This window comes from Colletes latitarsis, chromosome 2, assembly GCF_051014445.1.
Source record: "Colletes latitarsis isolate SP2378_abdomen chromosome 2, iyColLati1, whole genome shotgun sequence".
NCBI classification, from domain to species: Eukaryota; Metazoa; Arthropoda; class Insecta; order Hymenoptera; family Colletidae; genus Colletes; species Colletes latitarsis.
Window position 1 is genome coordinate 24899014 of NC_135135.1, and position 14284 is coordinate 24913297.

The window sequence follows — 14284 nt, forward strand, 5'->3', positions numbered from 1 at the left end:
TATCTAAAGTTAAATTAACTAGTAACATTGACGCGCAAAAGTAAAGGCATCTCGTTACTCGAATCACTCTTTCACAAATGTGTAATTTACTTGAAAACTGTTAACTGACTGTATGCAAACTGGCATTAAAAATTCTTTGTGTACAGCAACACAGTTGTTCTGATGCATTGTGCAGATATTAGACATATTGTGTTTGTTGAAATAAAGAAATAAATCGGACAATCTTTATTATTCAAAAGCGTATTCCTTACCCATACTTAATTAGAGCATGTTTCTCTTACTTTTCATTGACTAAATTTCATTACATTTTTATAAAGTAGTGGAAAATAAATTATCATAGTCAATTCGATCGCGTGACGATGTGTGTAAATCTACTCTACATCTTTTAAAATGGCGAACTCTTAAAAATAAAAAAAATTCCTATAATATTTATTAATAATAGTATCTTCAAACTGTGCGTCTTTATCTACAAATAATTTAAAACCACATTTTTTCAAAAACTGACATATTTTTTTTTGTTTAGTATGACTTCTTGCTCCATTTAATTTCCAAGAAGCATCTTTCAAAACGAGGGATCAATACCACAGAGTAATATTTATTATTCTATATCAATACGAGAAAAGGAAATTTGAGAAATACTATTTTATTATAAAAGCATAATGTTCTAAATTTTAGCTTCTTGGATATCTAACAAGATATAATTTTATTTTTGGCAGCATTTATTTTGCATAAGTAACGAGTATAGTTGTAAATATAGATACGACTAAAGACCCAGTATTTCATGAAAATAGGTAGTTCTGGTAGTACCGTTCTAATACGATGTACGAAGGTTGCTCGGAAAGTGTATAAATGTAGAAAAATTGTTAATTTGTAGATATATTAAGTTAAAACTTGTCGTATAAATAAAGGTAGGTAGTCAATGTGTTTGATTAATTCATTTTAAAAATCTCTTTTACTTAGAATGTTTAAATTTTAAACATTTTTATCCCTTAGTAAAATCTAACCTACAAAAGGCCCCAATTTAACATCCTGAATGTAGTTATATAAGTAATATTTATATTAGTTCTACTACATAGTATTAATACTAACTGAAATAAGTTGAAAAATGCCTTTCTTTTTTGCACAGATGCCCACACTACGGACGTATTGTAAAGTAGCTGGAATTGGAGCCGTCATCATTGGAGTAACTGCTTGTAGTTTTTCGTATTTGTTCGAAAAACGACTTCGCGAAACAAAAATATACAAATCAGCATTGGAAATTGTTCGTAATCATGAGAAAACAGTGCTACATTTAGGAGAACCAATAAAAGAAGGAAAAATAACCTTTAGTCAAAAACTTGATGAGATTAGGAAATTTTCTGTTGCTTTAAAAGGATCTAATACCAAAGGAACTCTAAATTGCGAAGTTTTAGTTGCAGAACCCGAAAAACCAACAATAACGAAAATGGAAATTAAATTTGCTGATATTCCAAATAAAATTTTTGTAATTAAAGAAACTCAGTAAACAATTCCATGAAATACATTGTTGCTCTTTGTTTCTCTGTTATATTTTTATGGTACTGTTTAAAAGTGTATAAAAGTTTACTAGTGTATAGGCTTCAAACAAGAGGAAATATGGTAGATTAATTTATATTTAGAATATGAATAAAAAAAACCACACTGCTATCTGAATGTTTGTAAAGGCATATCTGTAACACCCTTTGGAACCTTAAGTCCTCTTCTTGTATAACCAAAACCAGCTTGAATTATATGTATAGCAGCCTCAACTGTTAAATGAACATCTTGATAATTACCAATATGAGGATTTACCTCTACAAGATCAACAGCATTCAATCTGTTAGTTCTATACAATTCTTCCATTAGATGAACAGCTTCCCTAAGAGACAATCCACCACGCACTAAAATTATAAAATTGGAAATTAAAATAAAAGTTATTTTGGTAAATAACAAATTCGTGAAAAGTTGGAATTTCATTTACCAGGTGTTCCTGTACTTGGTGCCTCTAAAGGATCAAGTGAATCAATATCAAAACTAACATGTAGTGACCTAGAACTGTCAGGATCTACTTTATTTATTGCCATATTAACAACATCATGAATCCCTTAACAGAAAATATGAATTAGTAAGCAATAAATATTTGTGGTATACAAGAAGTTTCAAATACTACCATAACGTTCAACATCTTCCATGCCAAAAGCAGTAATACCAAATTTTTCAATAACTAATCTTTCATAACGATCTATAGATCTTAATGCAATGTAAGCCACATTCCTAATAGATAGCCTGCAAGTAAATAACTAAAATATTTTCAACATTTCCTATTGATCAAATGAAAGGTTATTAATTTAAATATTTGGATATTTATAAAAATTACATAGGCTGCTGCCAATCCATGCCTGGAAGATGTGGCCAATAATCAGACAATTCAGAAGTTAATAATGCTACAGGCATTCCATGAACATTTCCACTTTCACTGGTTTTATTAGTATTAAGATCTGCATGAGCATCAACCCATATTACACCTACATCTTTTTTTACCTATAAAAATAACATACAATATGTGGTTATAGACGATATTAATAAATAACATTCTTTCCTTTCATACTACACCTTAACATGACCATCTATAGTTCCAATTCCTAAACTATGATCACCCCCAATAGTTAATACTCGACAACCATCGTTTAAAACCTTTTGAACTTGTTCAGATAAACAATTAGTGCAACCAGCAACATCGCCCAAGTGAGACATATTATTCACACCTGGTACATCCTTTGTTTCGTACAGAATGTCGCCATAATCTTTTACATCCAAGCCTTATTTAATTTTGGAACATACATAATTGAAATTAGCTGAAAGATTTGTTAAAATATTTAAAACTAATGGAATCTAATATTTACCTAGAGATTTTAATTCTTGCGCTAGTCCGGCTGCTCTAATCGCTTCTGGACCATGTGCTACTCCTTCCTTACGCTGTACAATGAATTTAATAAGTAAACAGTTATTGCAATATTACTTTATATTATACCTGTCCTTTTTCAAATGGCACACCAATTATTCCGACTTTGCCATAATAACGAACTCCAAATGTAACAATGACACCTTGTATTCTAGATAACATATTAATGTTGCATCCGTTGTTTCAGTTTGTAATTGAACACGAAATAGTTGCTCTTCATTGACCTATGCCCTCGCGTTATAATGTAGATAACATAAGAGATTTTCGACGTATAAATATACTGTAATGATAACTATGCCTGTGCAAGATTGTAAAAGTATTTGGGAGACACAATCAACGAGTATTTGTATCATTCGAATTTATTAACAGTAGAATTTTTCATTAATTACGAAATATATAAATCATCTATTACGCGTAACATACAAATACGAAAGACAATTTTTCATGTACAATATCAATGGCAGTATAAATATTACTTCGCATTCATAAAATTAGGTATAAATTTTAAGTTAAATAAACGAATATCGAATTCCTATAATTTATCCGTTTAACCAAAATGTTTATTTAGGGCCAAGCATATTTTCGGGTCTGACCCACTCATCGAACTGTTGTTCAGTCACACCATTCTTCAGTGCTGATGCTTTTAGCGTGAGATTTTCTTTATGAGCTTGTTTTGCAATTGCAGCAGCCTAAAATAAAGCATACATTTTATCGTACATTCGAAATCATAGTAAAATGTTTATTTTTAGTTATTCAAGAAGACGAATTTAAATACCTTGTCATAACCAATGTGTGGATTTAATGCTGTGACGAGCATTAAACTTTCGTTTAAGAGCTTCTTAATGTGTTCAGTATTTGGTTTAATGCCTACAACGCAGTTCTTTGTAAATGCGGCACAAGCGTCGCCTAGAAGTCTTGTAGATCTCAATGTGTTTGCAACTATGACTGGTTTAAATACATTAAGTTCAAAGTGCCCGTTGCTACCGGCGACAGTTGTGGCAACATGATTACCCATTACTTGACAACAGACCATAGTTATTGCTTCACATTGTGTTGGATTTACTTTACCAGGCATAATTGAACTTCCTGGTTCATTTTCAGGAAGCGCCAGTTCTCCTAAACCACAACGCGGTCCGCTTCCCAAAAATCGAATATCATTGGCTATCTAAATCAAAAATATAACAAATATCATAATAATTATATTCAGCTTATAATTTAATGTCAAAGAGATTAATTAATTGCAAATGTACCTTCATAATTGAAGCTGCTAACGTGTTAAGCGCACCGTGCACTTCTACCATAGCGTCGTGAGTAGCCAAAGCTTCAAATTTATTAGGAGCAGTCACAAATGGTAAACCAGTAAGTTGTGCAATCTTTTTTGCTGCTTTTTCCGCAAAACCCTTTGGTGCATTTAAACCAGTCCCAACTGCAGTACCACCAAGTGCTAATTCGTATAATCGTGGAAGAGTATTTTCTACTCTTTTAATACCATTGCAAATTTGAGTTGCATAACCTAAATATTGAAATGAATTAATTGATATTAATTCGTAATTATTTTACTGCATATATAAATGTAAAAAATATATCAATACCAACCTGAGAATTCTTGACCTAATGTTAAAGGCACAGCATCCTGAGTATGAGTCCTACCAATTTTTATAATATCTTTCCATGCTTCAGCTTTCTCATTCAATGCTTCGTACAAACAGTGCAAACCAGGAAGCAATACTTTATTAATTTCACAAGCAACTGCTATGTGCATAGCAGTTGGAAATGAGTCATTACTACTTTGAGATTTATTCACATGATCATTTGGATGCACGGGTGTTTTTGATCCAAGTTTACCACCAAGTAATTCAATTGCACGATTTGAGATTACCTAATTAGAAATTATGAATCAGAAACATTGTTTGTACTCTATATAAATTTTTAGTTAACATGTACTAATAGATACCTCATTGGTGTTCATATTGGTTTGGGTACCAGAACCTGTTTGCCAAATTACCAATGGGAAATGTTCTTCGTAAAGTTTACCACTTATAACATCATCTGCAGCTTTGCTAATAGCATCTGCTATTTTTGCATCCAATCCAAATTCCTTATTTACTTCTGCTGCAGCTTTCTTTAGTATACCCATTGCACAAATTACATTATACTAAAAAATTAATATACATAAATTAAAGCATTTATACACAAAAGTTTTGTTCAACAAAATATATCACATTTTCTTACAGGCATGCGTTCAGAGGCATCACCAATTGGAAAATTCATCTTTGATCGCATAGTTTGTGCACCATAGTATTTGTCACAAGGAACTTTCAACTCACCAAAAGTATCTCTTTCAATCCGATACTCAGTAGCCTGTAATTATAATATGAAAAAATTTATTAAAACGATATAGAACAAATTAAGTTAAAAAAAAAATATTTGAATTATGTATATATGTATATCATACCATGACAAAAGGATAAATTATATAACACAACTAAGCAAGTGTAGTTTTGCAATAGATATTAACAGTAGTCTGAGCAGGGGAAATTGAAGGTCAGTCAAATGAAGCCAGTTAGTCACAGTACATATACATATGGGCAATATATGTGTATGTACATGCCAATTTTTACGAGCTCATAAATTCTCGGAGATTTCGAAGAAAAAGAAAAGTTCAATCAGGCTAATTAGGCGATTTAAAATTATATAGTTAACTGGTTTTATTGACCTTTGCAATTATATGCAACTAACTATTCACGTAAAAACGAAATATTTTTACAAATCCTTATCAGAAATACAAATAATTCGTTGCGTACCATTGTGCTCCGATAAAGTGGTGCTTTTAAAACGTTTATTATCATTAAAGCATATCCCGATCTTCCACACGATTGATTAATGATTAAATGTCAAAAAACGTTCAATTGTTATATTACAAATGACATAATGACATTTTAAAAATATACAAGTAATATTATTCATAAGTGATACGGTGTTTTTCGCGATAATCTTTCGAAAATTATTTTAGGATTGGGTTCTTTGATGATTATGTAAAGACCGGTGACGAACTACTTTAAAAATCATTTGACGAATTTGGGAAAAGGTAAACGACAAAACAAACGTGCATAATGTCATCGGTGAAACTTACACGGCCGATGCCGCCAAATCATATTTGATACGAAAATATCACTACCTCAGAATCGCCTTTGAGAACTGCCGATGTATTCAATGACGTCCTTAATGTTAACAATTTTGAGGATTTCTTGAACTCCCGTAATCCATGATTGACGAGTGTACGTTTCAACGCGTTCGACATCATTTTGATTAAGTTTTTAAGTTTATTTCTTTTAACAATCCGTCAGGATATTAAAAGAAACTAAACTAACCAACGTAACCGATTATTCGGTAAAGTCAGTGAGCGGTTCGAAAATCAGACACAAAATACGTAATAGGTAGATAGTACTTTAGCAACTACGCGCAGATGCTAAATATATTGCACGTGCAAATAAAACGGCATCAAACGCATGACAAAATACGTTCACAATTGGTCCATCTTCCTTAATAATTAAATTGATGACCAAACATCAAATCGAACGTATGAAGCGTACTGTATTCTTTATAATAAATTTTCGTATTTCTTCACGCGATTGAAAAATATACAATTGAACGTATTTTAGAAGAAAATTCTACGAAAAATTGATTAATGCAAATGTGAACACTTCGAACATGTTTCTTCTTTTTAGCTTTTTTTTTTTGTTTTCAAGATTACATCAACCCAAAGGTCATTAGCAATTTTCAAAACCACGCGATTTTTTAATATATACGACAGACAGATTATGGAATCTTATTCCGCTTTTAATTGTTCTTTTTTCAGTTTCGAATGCTAAGGTAATCGATGAATTACGTATGCTAAACATCGATAAGACGTAAAATTCTTTTCCACCAGCCTGTTAACTTTCGTCGCCATTCTATTTACGTTACGTCCGCTGTGGTGATTTCACGTATAGCAGACGTGACAGAACTATGGTGTATTTTTGAAAAAATGTCACGTGAATGGTTAACGAGCCGATAAATTCGTCTAGCAATGGCTTTATCTTGCTAGCTGTGCATGAATCAGAATCGGCGATATCGTGAACAATTATTCTACGATAAAGCCACGCGGCAGGTTGATTGGATTTTACCGTATTGGTGTTGTTATTAAGACTCGAGAGTCTCATGTAAACAGCACGCGGGTCTTGTGTGTCATCCGATCTAATGATCCTTATTATGTAATTTGTGCATCGGGGAAATGCTATGGTCGAAAAAACGTGGATGAAATTTGCCGGAGTTCGCGTTACGAACGGTGTCCTTAAAAAATGACTGACTTTTCTTCTTCTTCTACTTTCGCGAGGTAAGATGAACCGTTCTCCATTAACACGCGTGTTACGAAAGCTTATTCCGTTTCTTTTATCGTTAAACGTAAAAAAAAAACTCGCGTACGTGTCATCGAGACATTTCATGATAACCATATATTTAATTTTTGATTAGATAATTATTTAAACATATTCTTAACCTATAATCGTGGAAGAGAGCCGGCCTTTGTGCGATCGGTTAATGCGATTTCTAAAACGATACGAGGATTGTATTAAGACATAGTTTTATTTGTTGTTTTCCATTAATCGATCATATTTTCTTAATTTTTCTTGGCCTACGCTTGCAATCGCGTCACTCGGCCAAATTAGTAATATCAAATCAAACGAATCGATAATAAACGTAAGCTGAATCATACTTATTTTTTTTCATAAATTTAGAACGTCAATAACGTTTTAATATTGAAATTAACTTGTTTACGACATTTCGAACTCTGTAATTTACGAATAATGCAGTTTCGTTTACCTTATATTTATAACTAACGTTTAAATTGCAATTATTCTTTTGATAGATGAAACTCAAAATGTAAAAATAGATAAAAATAATTTGTCTTGAAAGTCTTTTAGGCACAATATATTTAAAAATGATGTTGTCTAAAAATTGTCATTGGAAACAGAATTAAGAGCAAAGATAATATTATCTATTTTGTTGTTTGTATAATGCATGTAAGATATGGTAATTTCACAGTAATGTAAGAATTAGCATTGTAAACTATCATTATTTTTACATTGATTTACACGTTTATTGTAAATGGTAAATCAGTTTTTATACAAGAGAAAGTATAAAGTTGATCAATTAGTGATAATGAAATATTTAAATAAAATTATTACATATCTTGAAAAGTTGAGTAACAAAAATGAGAAGAATTATTTGGGATATTTAAAAATGGTTGCTTAGATTATACTTGTATGTGTACTTTATTGTTGTTGACAAAATGATTGCAATAGTTTGTTTTTTTTAGGGTAATTGGTAACGTGTTGACTTTTATAAAATGTATTGCACGAACCAGCTTTGTGATATTAAACAATGCTTATTGTATACCTACATATGTAGTATGGATGACACTATTATTCCCTGTAAAAGTTTATCAACCTCAAGTGTACTGGCGGATCGAAGGACTATTTTTCCATTGGTTATTAGCAATGGTTTCAATGTGGACTTGGTCTGCAGGCTATGATAGTAAGTACACAAATAGTACATATCTAATCGAAAGCTAAAAAGTGAGTCTTTGAATTACACAGATTTGTAGATATGCAGTTATGTTTTCATTTGTATCCTTCTATATAATTGGTATATATATATATATGTAAAATACAGTTTTCATTTCTTGTAGATTTTTTTTTTATAAAGTAGTATAATGAACATATTATAGGGGAAAAAATAGATTAGTCTTAGAACAAATTATGAGTTATATTGGACCAAATGTTTTTAGTCAGCCTTTACAAGGTTCATGACTATACAAAAATTATTTTATTGTTCATATTTCCCATATTCATGCTGTTGCATTACTCTTAACTCAAGGCTGACCTTTTTTTCTACTTGTAATACTATTTAGCTTATGCAAAAAGCTCCACAACGAATTAACTGTGTAACCCAAGAACTCACTGTATTGATTATAGTGTAAATGTTAATAGGAAATAATAAAGAATCTTAAATCAACAGTAATAGAACAAGGTGATGATATACAAAAGATCATTAGTGAAAAAACGTTAGTAATAGCAAATCATCAAAGTACCGGAGATGTTCCTATGTTAATGACAACATTTAATGCAAAACCAAATGTATTGCCTAATCTGATGTGGATCATGGACAGGATTTTTAAATTTACCAATTTTGGCATAGTTTCCATATTACATCAAGACTTCTTTATCATGTCTGTAAGTTAATGTGTATCTAATAATACATTAACAATATAGAAAATTAATATACATAATCAAGATATTTTTTATTATTTGTCAGGGTCGTAAACGAAGGGAAGAGAGTTTAAGGCAGCTAGAAAAGCATTTGATAAACTCGTATATTCCGCTTAATAGAAAGTGGATGGTTTTATTCCCGGAAGGAGGTTTTTTATGTAAAAGGCGAGAGACTTCGCAAAAGTATGCTAAAAAGAATAATTTGCCTATCCTTGAAAATGTATCTTTACCTCGAGTAGGAGCAATGCAGACTATATATGATACAATTGGTCCATCACAGGATAATAATAGTTCGGAACAACAATTAGATAATAGAGCAAGTAAATAATCTGTTAAATTGCACTTTAAACAAGGTATTATTTCACGTTTTATTAAATTACGATTGAATATATAGACGTTATTTTTGATACAGGTATGATAGTGGCTAAGCCAGAAATCAATTGGGTTCTTGATATAACAATAGCATATCCTCAAGGTAAACCAATTGATTTACCTACAATTATAACTGGTTCTAGACCACCGTGTGAAACAGTACTGTTTTATCGAGTTTTTCCTAGTTCAGTGGTAAGTTTCGATATATAAACCATCGTTTATCTATGTTTTATACAGAAATACTTCATTGCGACATCATTTCTAGGTTCCGCGAGAACCAGAATTATTGTCTAAATGGTTGTATGATAGGTGGGTTGAAAAAGAAGCACTTTTGGAAAATTTTTATAAATACGGAACATTTATTGGCACACAAGCATCAGCCAATGAAGGTTCCAAGGTCCATCAGGATCCATTGAGATTCCTAGTCCTTCATTTATTTTTTATAACATCTAGTTATATACATTATAATATGTTTGCGTATATGCTCTCTTGCTTCTGGTAAAGCGTTTTATGCTATACAAGAAATTACGTTCAAACATGAGTGAAATTACGATGTAGTAAAGTAAAAATATTCCTGCCTTAAATATTACTCTTGATGTTGACTAATAAAACTAACGAGTGTATGAATTCTCAATTCCAAGTGAATGTTTATAATCTAGGTACATAGGTAGTTAATTGAAATTACTATACAGAATTATTTGATCACGATGTCTGTTCCATTAATTAAATGATCGTAATTAGGAGGTTTTAATAACAAAATTTTGGTTTTATTAACGAAGTTCGTTACGGAAAATTATTTTTACAGTTCTGCAAATTTCTGTTATAATTAGCCATTCTTTGAAATGTTTATTTTAATTTATGTAAATGAGGTACGTAAGATATTTCATAACATTATAGTCGTGACATGACATTTATAATACGATTTTAAAAACCTATCTGATGAAAGACATTAATAACATAAAATTGTCAATAATATAATGAAAATTTTACTTTATTTGGATAAAGAATAGTACAGATTCATTTTAACGAACAGCTATTAAATATGGATGTTTGAGCTGTATTGAAAGTATCTAGAGAGACGATTTAAGCTTTTTTATATGAAATTCATTGTAAAGAGTACATTTTAATGTTTATATCTATGCAAGTCAAATGATTTAATTAATATTTGTTTATTCACTGAGATATATGTATTGCTACCACCTATGTGATAGTTTCGATCGCGCTATATTAATATAAACGTTATCATTTTTATTTCTTCATTTACTACATACTGTGAAAATGTGTCTACACTTGACTATCTGTCTGGAGGACTTGGCAACATTTCAGGGGATTTTCATAATATCCTACATGTGTGTTTTATAATATGGTATCTTAAGTAGGATTGCAAATATTCTATGAAGTGGAATTGCAAGATGTAATAGTAAATTGTTACTGTTGCTGTAGGAGTGGCAATAGTAAATACCATTTTGAAGGAATATCCATTTATTTGTGATATATGATAGAAAAGAAAATATTTTTCAATGCGAAGTCAATCATACAAACATAATTTTTTAAATCACATATTAGAAAATTTATGTAAGTTCGTAATTCTATGAAGAGATAGATGTGAAACTTAAATACAAATTGTTTAAAAATTTGGCAGAAATGAAAATCATATCTTACAAAATCTGTCAAAGTAAGAAAGATTTGTACTTGATTGCTAAATCTCAACCAATAATAACGCTGTTTAATAAAGAAAAACAGCTGTGCCTTGTTCCTACGGACAAACCTCAGTGTTAGTTGTATATATGCATATGCAAATTTCATATGTAACGTTCACGTTAAATCAGCGCCTATAATTAATTTTTAAGATGTTCAGGTTTCATCGCTTGAAAGGAAAACCTTAGAAATAATACAATTGTTAAAGATATGTTTTTTATGCTGCCTAATTGGTTATTATAAAGTAAAAAGCATAGCCCAAATTCAAAGCAATTTCTAGACTGATTAATTCGGAAGAATAAATTAGTTAAAGCATATAATAAATGAACGTCTGTTGTCGTGTAATAAACATAGAAAATTAATTTTTTCTGTGGTTACTATTAACAGAAAACATTTTTAATTATATGTCTATTTCAATGACAACATAGAATTTTATGATGAAATGAAATATAATTGTACAAAACAATAATTTCAGTAAGGCCAATGTTAGTTGCATTAAACTGTAAGTGATTATATTATTCGCATATTAAGAACATTAATTTCCTGTAATATACGAGCATATTAAACACATCAATTTTTGAATTTATATATCTGCATACAAGAACACTATATTATTGACATATACGAATATTTTTTTACATTTCTTTGCATTTCAGTGCATTTAATACATAAAGTACAAGAAAAATACCAACAAAACGTGCAAGTGTTTGCAGACAAAAAGTTTAACATCATGAAATAGAAAGAAGTGTTAAATCAAAATAATTTATATTTTCAAATTCAATGATTTTTTGTTTCTTATTTATATCACGATTATATTTTTATTCGTTAACAGAGTAATAAAATTCTGTTAATCCTTAGTTTCACATCCTTATGTTTATTAAATATTTAAGTAAATCCATAATATCACGATAGAATGCATCTAGTCTGGGTTGCAAACTTTTGAACCAATGGAAACAAGATTCTAAATGTATTACTAATTGTACTATAAGAAACTTTTAAATTTACCAATAAAATTTATGTTTTACATTCTAAAAATTGTTACGTATCGTTTGAAACTATTCAATTAAACATAATGTTATTGAAAGAAAAATTATGCAAATGAAACTTGACTTTATTGCTGATCAAAAGTTACAAATATACAATAAGATGTTACTAATACTTAACTGTGAGTAATATAACGATTAAAAACTGAACTGTAGGTAAGAATGCAAAGGAAAGAAACAGTGTAACATAATAATTGCATAATAGCATATTTACTTCAATTACAAGGGCCAATATTTTTGAAATATTTAGATACATTAGATTTTTAATATAACATATGGTACAATAAAAGTTTAAAACTCAAGTTTCATTGAAAACAAGAAGCAATCTAACTAAACAAATAATTATATCAATTACAGTGAAGACTATTTATTATATCTATAGTTATTGCATAAAACATTTGTTTTTGTGTTGAGAATGAGTTGTAAGCCAATTATTAAAATAAATGTCACACTTTATACAGCACACTTTGCACCTGAATGTCAGTTTCACATATTAGCTATGGGAATAATGTAAAATATTATTAGCAATAATAAGTTATGACATAAGCCCTCTTGGTTGTACTTTAACATCTTCTATTTTATTGCCTTTACTAAGTTATACATATATAACAGTATTACTTGTGCACACTATATTGGAACTAATTATTCTTACTGCATTTATGTTTAGTACATATTTTGTATATACTTGAGTGTAGCATTTTCGTGTTATGTTTAAAAAATATATAAGAATATTGTTTTGTGTTGTACTCCTATTATAATCATATTGTGTGATAAAACAGACAGTATTTAGCACATATGTAATTTACAATTTCAGGTGGAAAAACTAATAATATTACAGAAAAAATCGCAATATGGCAATTATAAAATCTATGATACTGATATTTGTAATATTTGTGTGCTGTATGAAAGGTGTTTAGAAATTTTGGTGAATTTTGATTCAAATCTACATACTGTAAACACCTTTGTAAAGAATATAAGAATGTAACTGAAAGAAAACTTTAAAACTATTTTTCCATAAGGAAATCACAATGTTTTTTTCAATATCTACGCGAGAAATGTGTACCGCTCAAAAGAACTTATAGGTCATTTTTGTGCAATGCACGAATAAAAATATGTTAGATTTCATATTCTTTTTACACGCGAAACTGTTTGCACAACTCAACGTGTCTTTGTCATGTAATGAAACGTGCATCTAATTATGTACAATATTACGACTGCATACGATGTTCACAAATACTATATTAAAATAAATGTAAATGCAACTTAGTGTAAGTTCTCGAAATTTTAAAGAAGAATATAACTCGCTTGTATTGTCTTTTCTTATAAGAACTTTAATAAAGTTGTTGTTTTCGAACTACATACGAAAGTATTTCTTTCGAGGGTCCTATTTATCATTTCGCGATACGAAATTTCATTTTTTAGACATAAGTAAAGTTTACCGTAGTATGTATTTCGAATTCATTTGCATGGTATTCTAGCAAAGATCTTACAAGTTAGGATAAGTAGGATCAAATAACTTTACAATTTATTGTTTACGAACATTCTTATATATTACAAAAATGTTATATTTTACATATATTTTTATTTCTAAAGAAAATATATAATTATACTCTTAATCGATTAGTTCGATATTACCCGCGACGAAAAAGTTTCAAAAAGGAAGGAATTGAACTGTTGCAAAGCATAGCCTTCTGATTGGTGAAACAACATTGGTCTTTCAATTGGTAGAATGATACTGGCGTTTCCAGTATCATTCTACCTATTTAAAACACCATTTTGTACGGAAATAACTACGATAGAAGAATAGACGACAATAAAATCGTTCACAAAGAGGAACAAACTTTAAACTCCGTTTCTCTAAAATGGAGCCCCGGATAAAAAAATTTCATACCAAATGTTTTTCT

At 29.9% G+C, this 14284-nt stretch overlaps 3 protein-coding genes across 9 annotated transcripts; 1 reads left to right on the forward strand and 2 right to left on the reverse strand.

Annotated features, from left to right (window-relative positions):
• Window positions 1–911: 911 nt before the first annotated feature.
• Window positions 912–3171, reverse strand: Arg (arginase). Its single transcript, XM_076775073.1, has 7 exons — window positions 3029–3171; window positions 2901–2973; window positions 2611–2816; window positions 2375–2538; window positions 2168–2283; window positions 1979–2101; window positions 912–1898 (listed from the first exon to the last, which is right to left on the reverse strand). The coding sequence occupies exons 1-7, from the start codon at window positions 3119–3121 to the stop codon at window positions 1663–1665; spliced, it is 1011 nt and encodes a 336-aa protein (XP_076631188.1). The 5' UTR covers window positions 3122–3171; the 3' UTR covers window positions 912–1662.
• Window positions 3172–3300: 129 nt separating this feature from the next.
• On the reverse strand, window positions 3301–6394 carry LOC143346669 (fumarate hydratase, mitochondrial). Of its 3 annotated transcripts, none has more exons than XM_076774992.1 (7): window positions 6138–6394; window positions 5192–5320; window positions 4914–5114; window positions 4556–4838; window positions 4210–4472; window positions 3735–4124; window positions 3301–3648 (listed from the first exon to the last, which is right to left on the reverse strand). In XM_076774992.1, exons 1-7 carry the CDS (start codon window positions 6261–6263, stop codon window positions 3520–3522), a joined length of 1521 nt encoding a protein of 506 aa, XP_076631107.1. In that variant the 5' UTR covers window positions 6264–6394; the 3' UTR covers window positions 3301–3519. The 3 variants fall into 3 exon arrangements, with proteins under 3 accessions (XP_076631107.1, XP_076631115.1, XP_076631125.1); XM_076775000.1 differs by lacking the exon at window positions 6138–6394 and adding an exon at window positions 5764–5895; XM_076775010.1 differs by lacking the exon at window positions 6138–6394 and adding an exon at window positions 5415–5530.
• On the forward strand, window positions 5613–10273 carry LOC143346683 (acyl-CoA:lysophosphatidylglycerol acyltransferase 1). 5 transcript variants are annotated; one of them, XM_076775030.1, is made up of 8 exons: window positions 5613–5705; window positions 5973–6047; window positions 6819–7334; window positions 8316–8533; window positions 9017–9231; window positions 9314–9587; window positions 9662–9831; window positions 9905–10273. In XM_076775030.1, exons 3-8 carry the CDS (start codon window positions 7300–7302, stop codon window positions 10139–10141), a joined length of 1149 nt encoding a protein of 382 aa, XP_076631145.1. In that variant the 5' UTR covers window positions 5613–5705; window positions 5973–6047; window positions 6819–7299; the 3' UTR covers window positions 10142–10273. The 5 variants fall into 5 exon arrangements, with proteins under 5 accessions (XP_076631145.1, XP_076631154.1, XP_076631137.1 ...); XM_076775039.1 differs by lacking the exon at window positions 5613–5705 and having other exon boundaries at window positions 5921–6047; XM_076775022.1 differs by lacking the exons at window positions 5613–5705; window positions 5973–6047 and adding an exon at window positions 6287–6396.
• Window positions 10274–14284: the final 4011 nt, after the last annotated feature.

Bases quoted from the DNA above. Each gene is read 5' to 3' on its own strand.
- Arg (XM_076775073.1), bottom strand. From the start codon at position 3,121: ATGTTATCTAGAATACAAGGTGTCATTGTTACATTTGGAGTTCGTTAT. The intron at 2,539-2,610 runs GTGTAGTATGAA...TTATTTTTATAG, and splicing joins CTATAGATGGTCATGTTAAG to GTAAAAAAAGATGTAGGTGT. The intron at 2,284-2,374 runs GTAATTTTTATA...ATTTACTTGCAG, and splicing joins ATGGATTGGCAGCAGCCTAT to GCTATCTATTAGGAATGTGG.
- LOC143346669 (XM_076774992.1), bottom strand. From the start codon at position 6,263: ATGATGTCGAACGCGTTGAAACGTACACTCGTCAATCATGGATTACGG. The intron at 4,839-4,913 runs GTATCTATTAGT...ATTTCTAATTAG, and splicing joins CCAATATGAACACCAATGAG to GTAATCTCAAATCGTGCAAT. The intron at 4,125-4,209 runs GTACATTTGCAA...TTTTTGATTTAG, and splicing joins TAGCAGCTTCAATTATGAAG to ATAGCCAATGATATTCGATT.
- LOC143346683 (XM_076775030.1), top strand. From the start codon at position 7,300: ATGACTGACTTTTCTTCTTCTTCTACTTTCGCGAG. The intron at 7,335-8,315 runs GTAAGATGAACC...TGTTTTTTTTAG, and splicing joins TCTTCTTCTACTTTCGCGAG to GGTAATTGGTAACGTGTTGA. The intron at 9,232-9,313 runs GTAAGTTAATGT...ATTATTTGTCAG, and splicing joins AAGACTTCTTTATCATGTCT to GGTCGTAAACGAAGGGAAGA.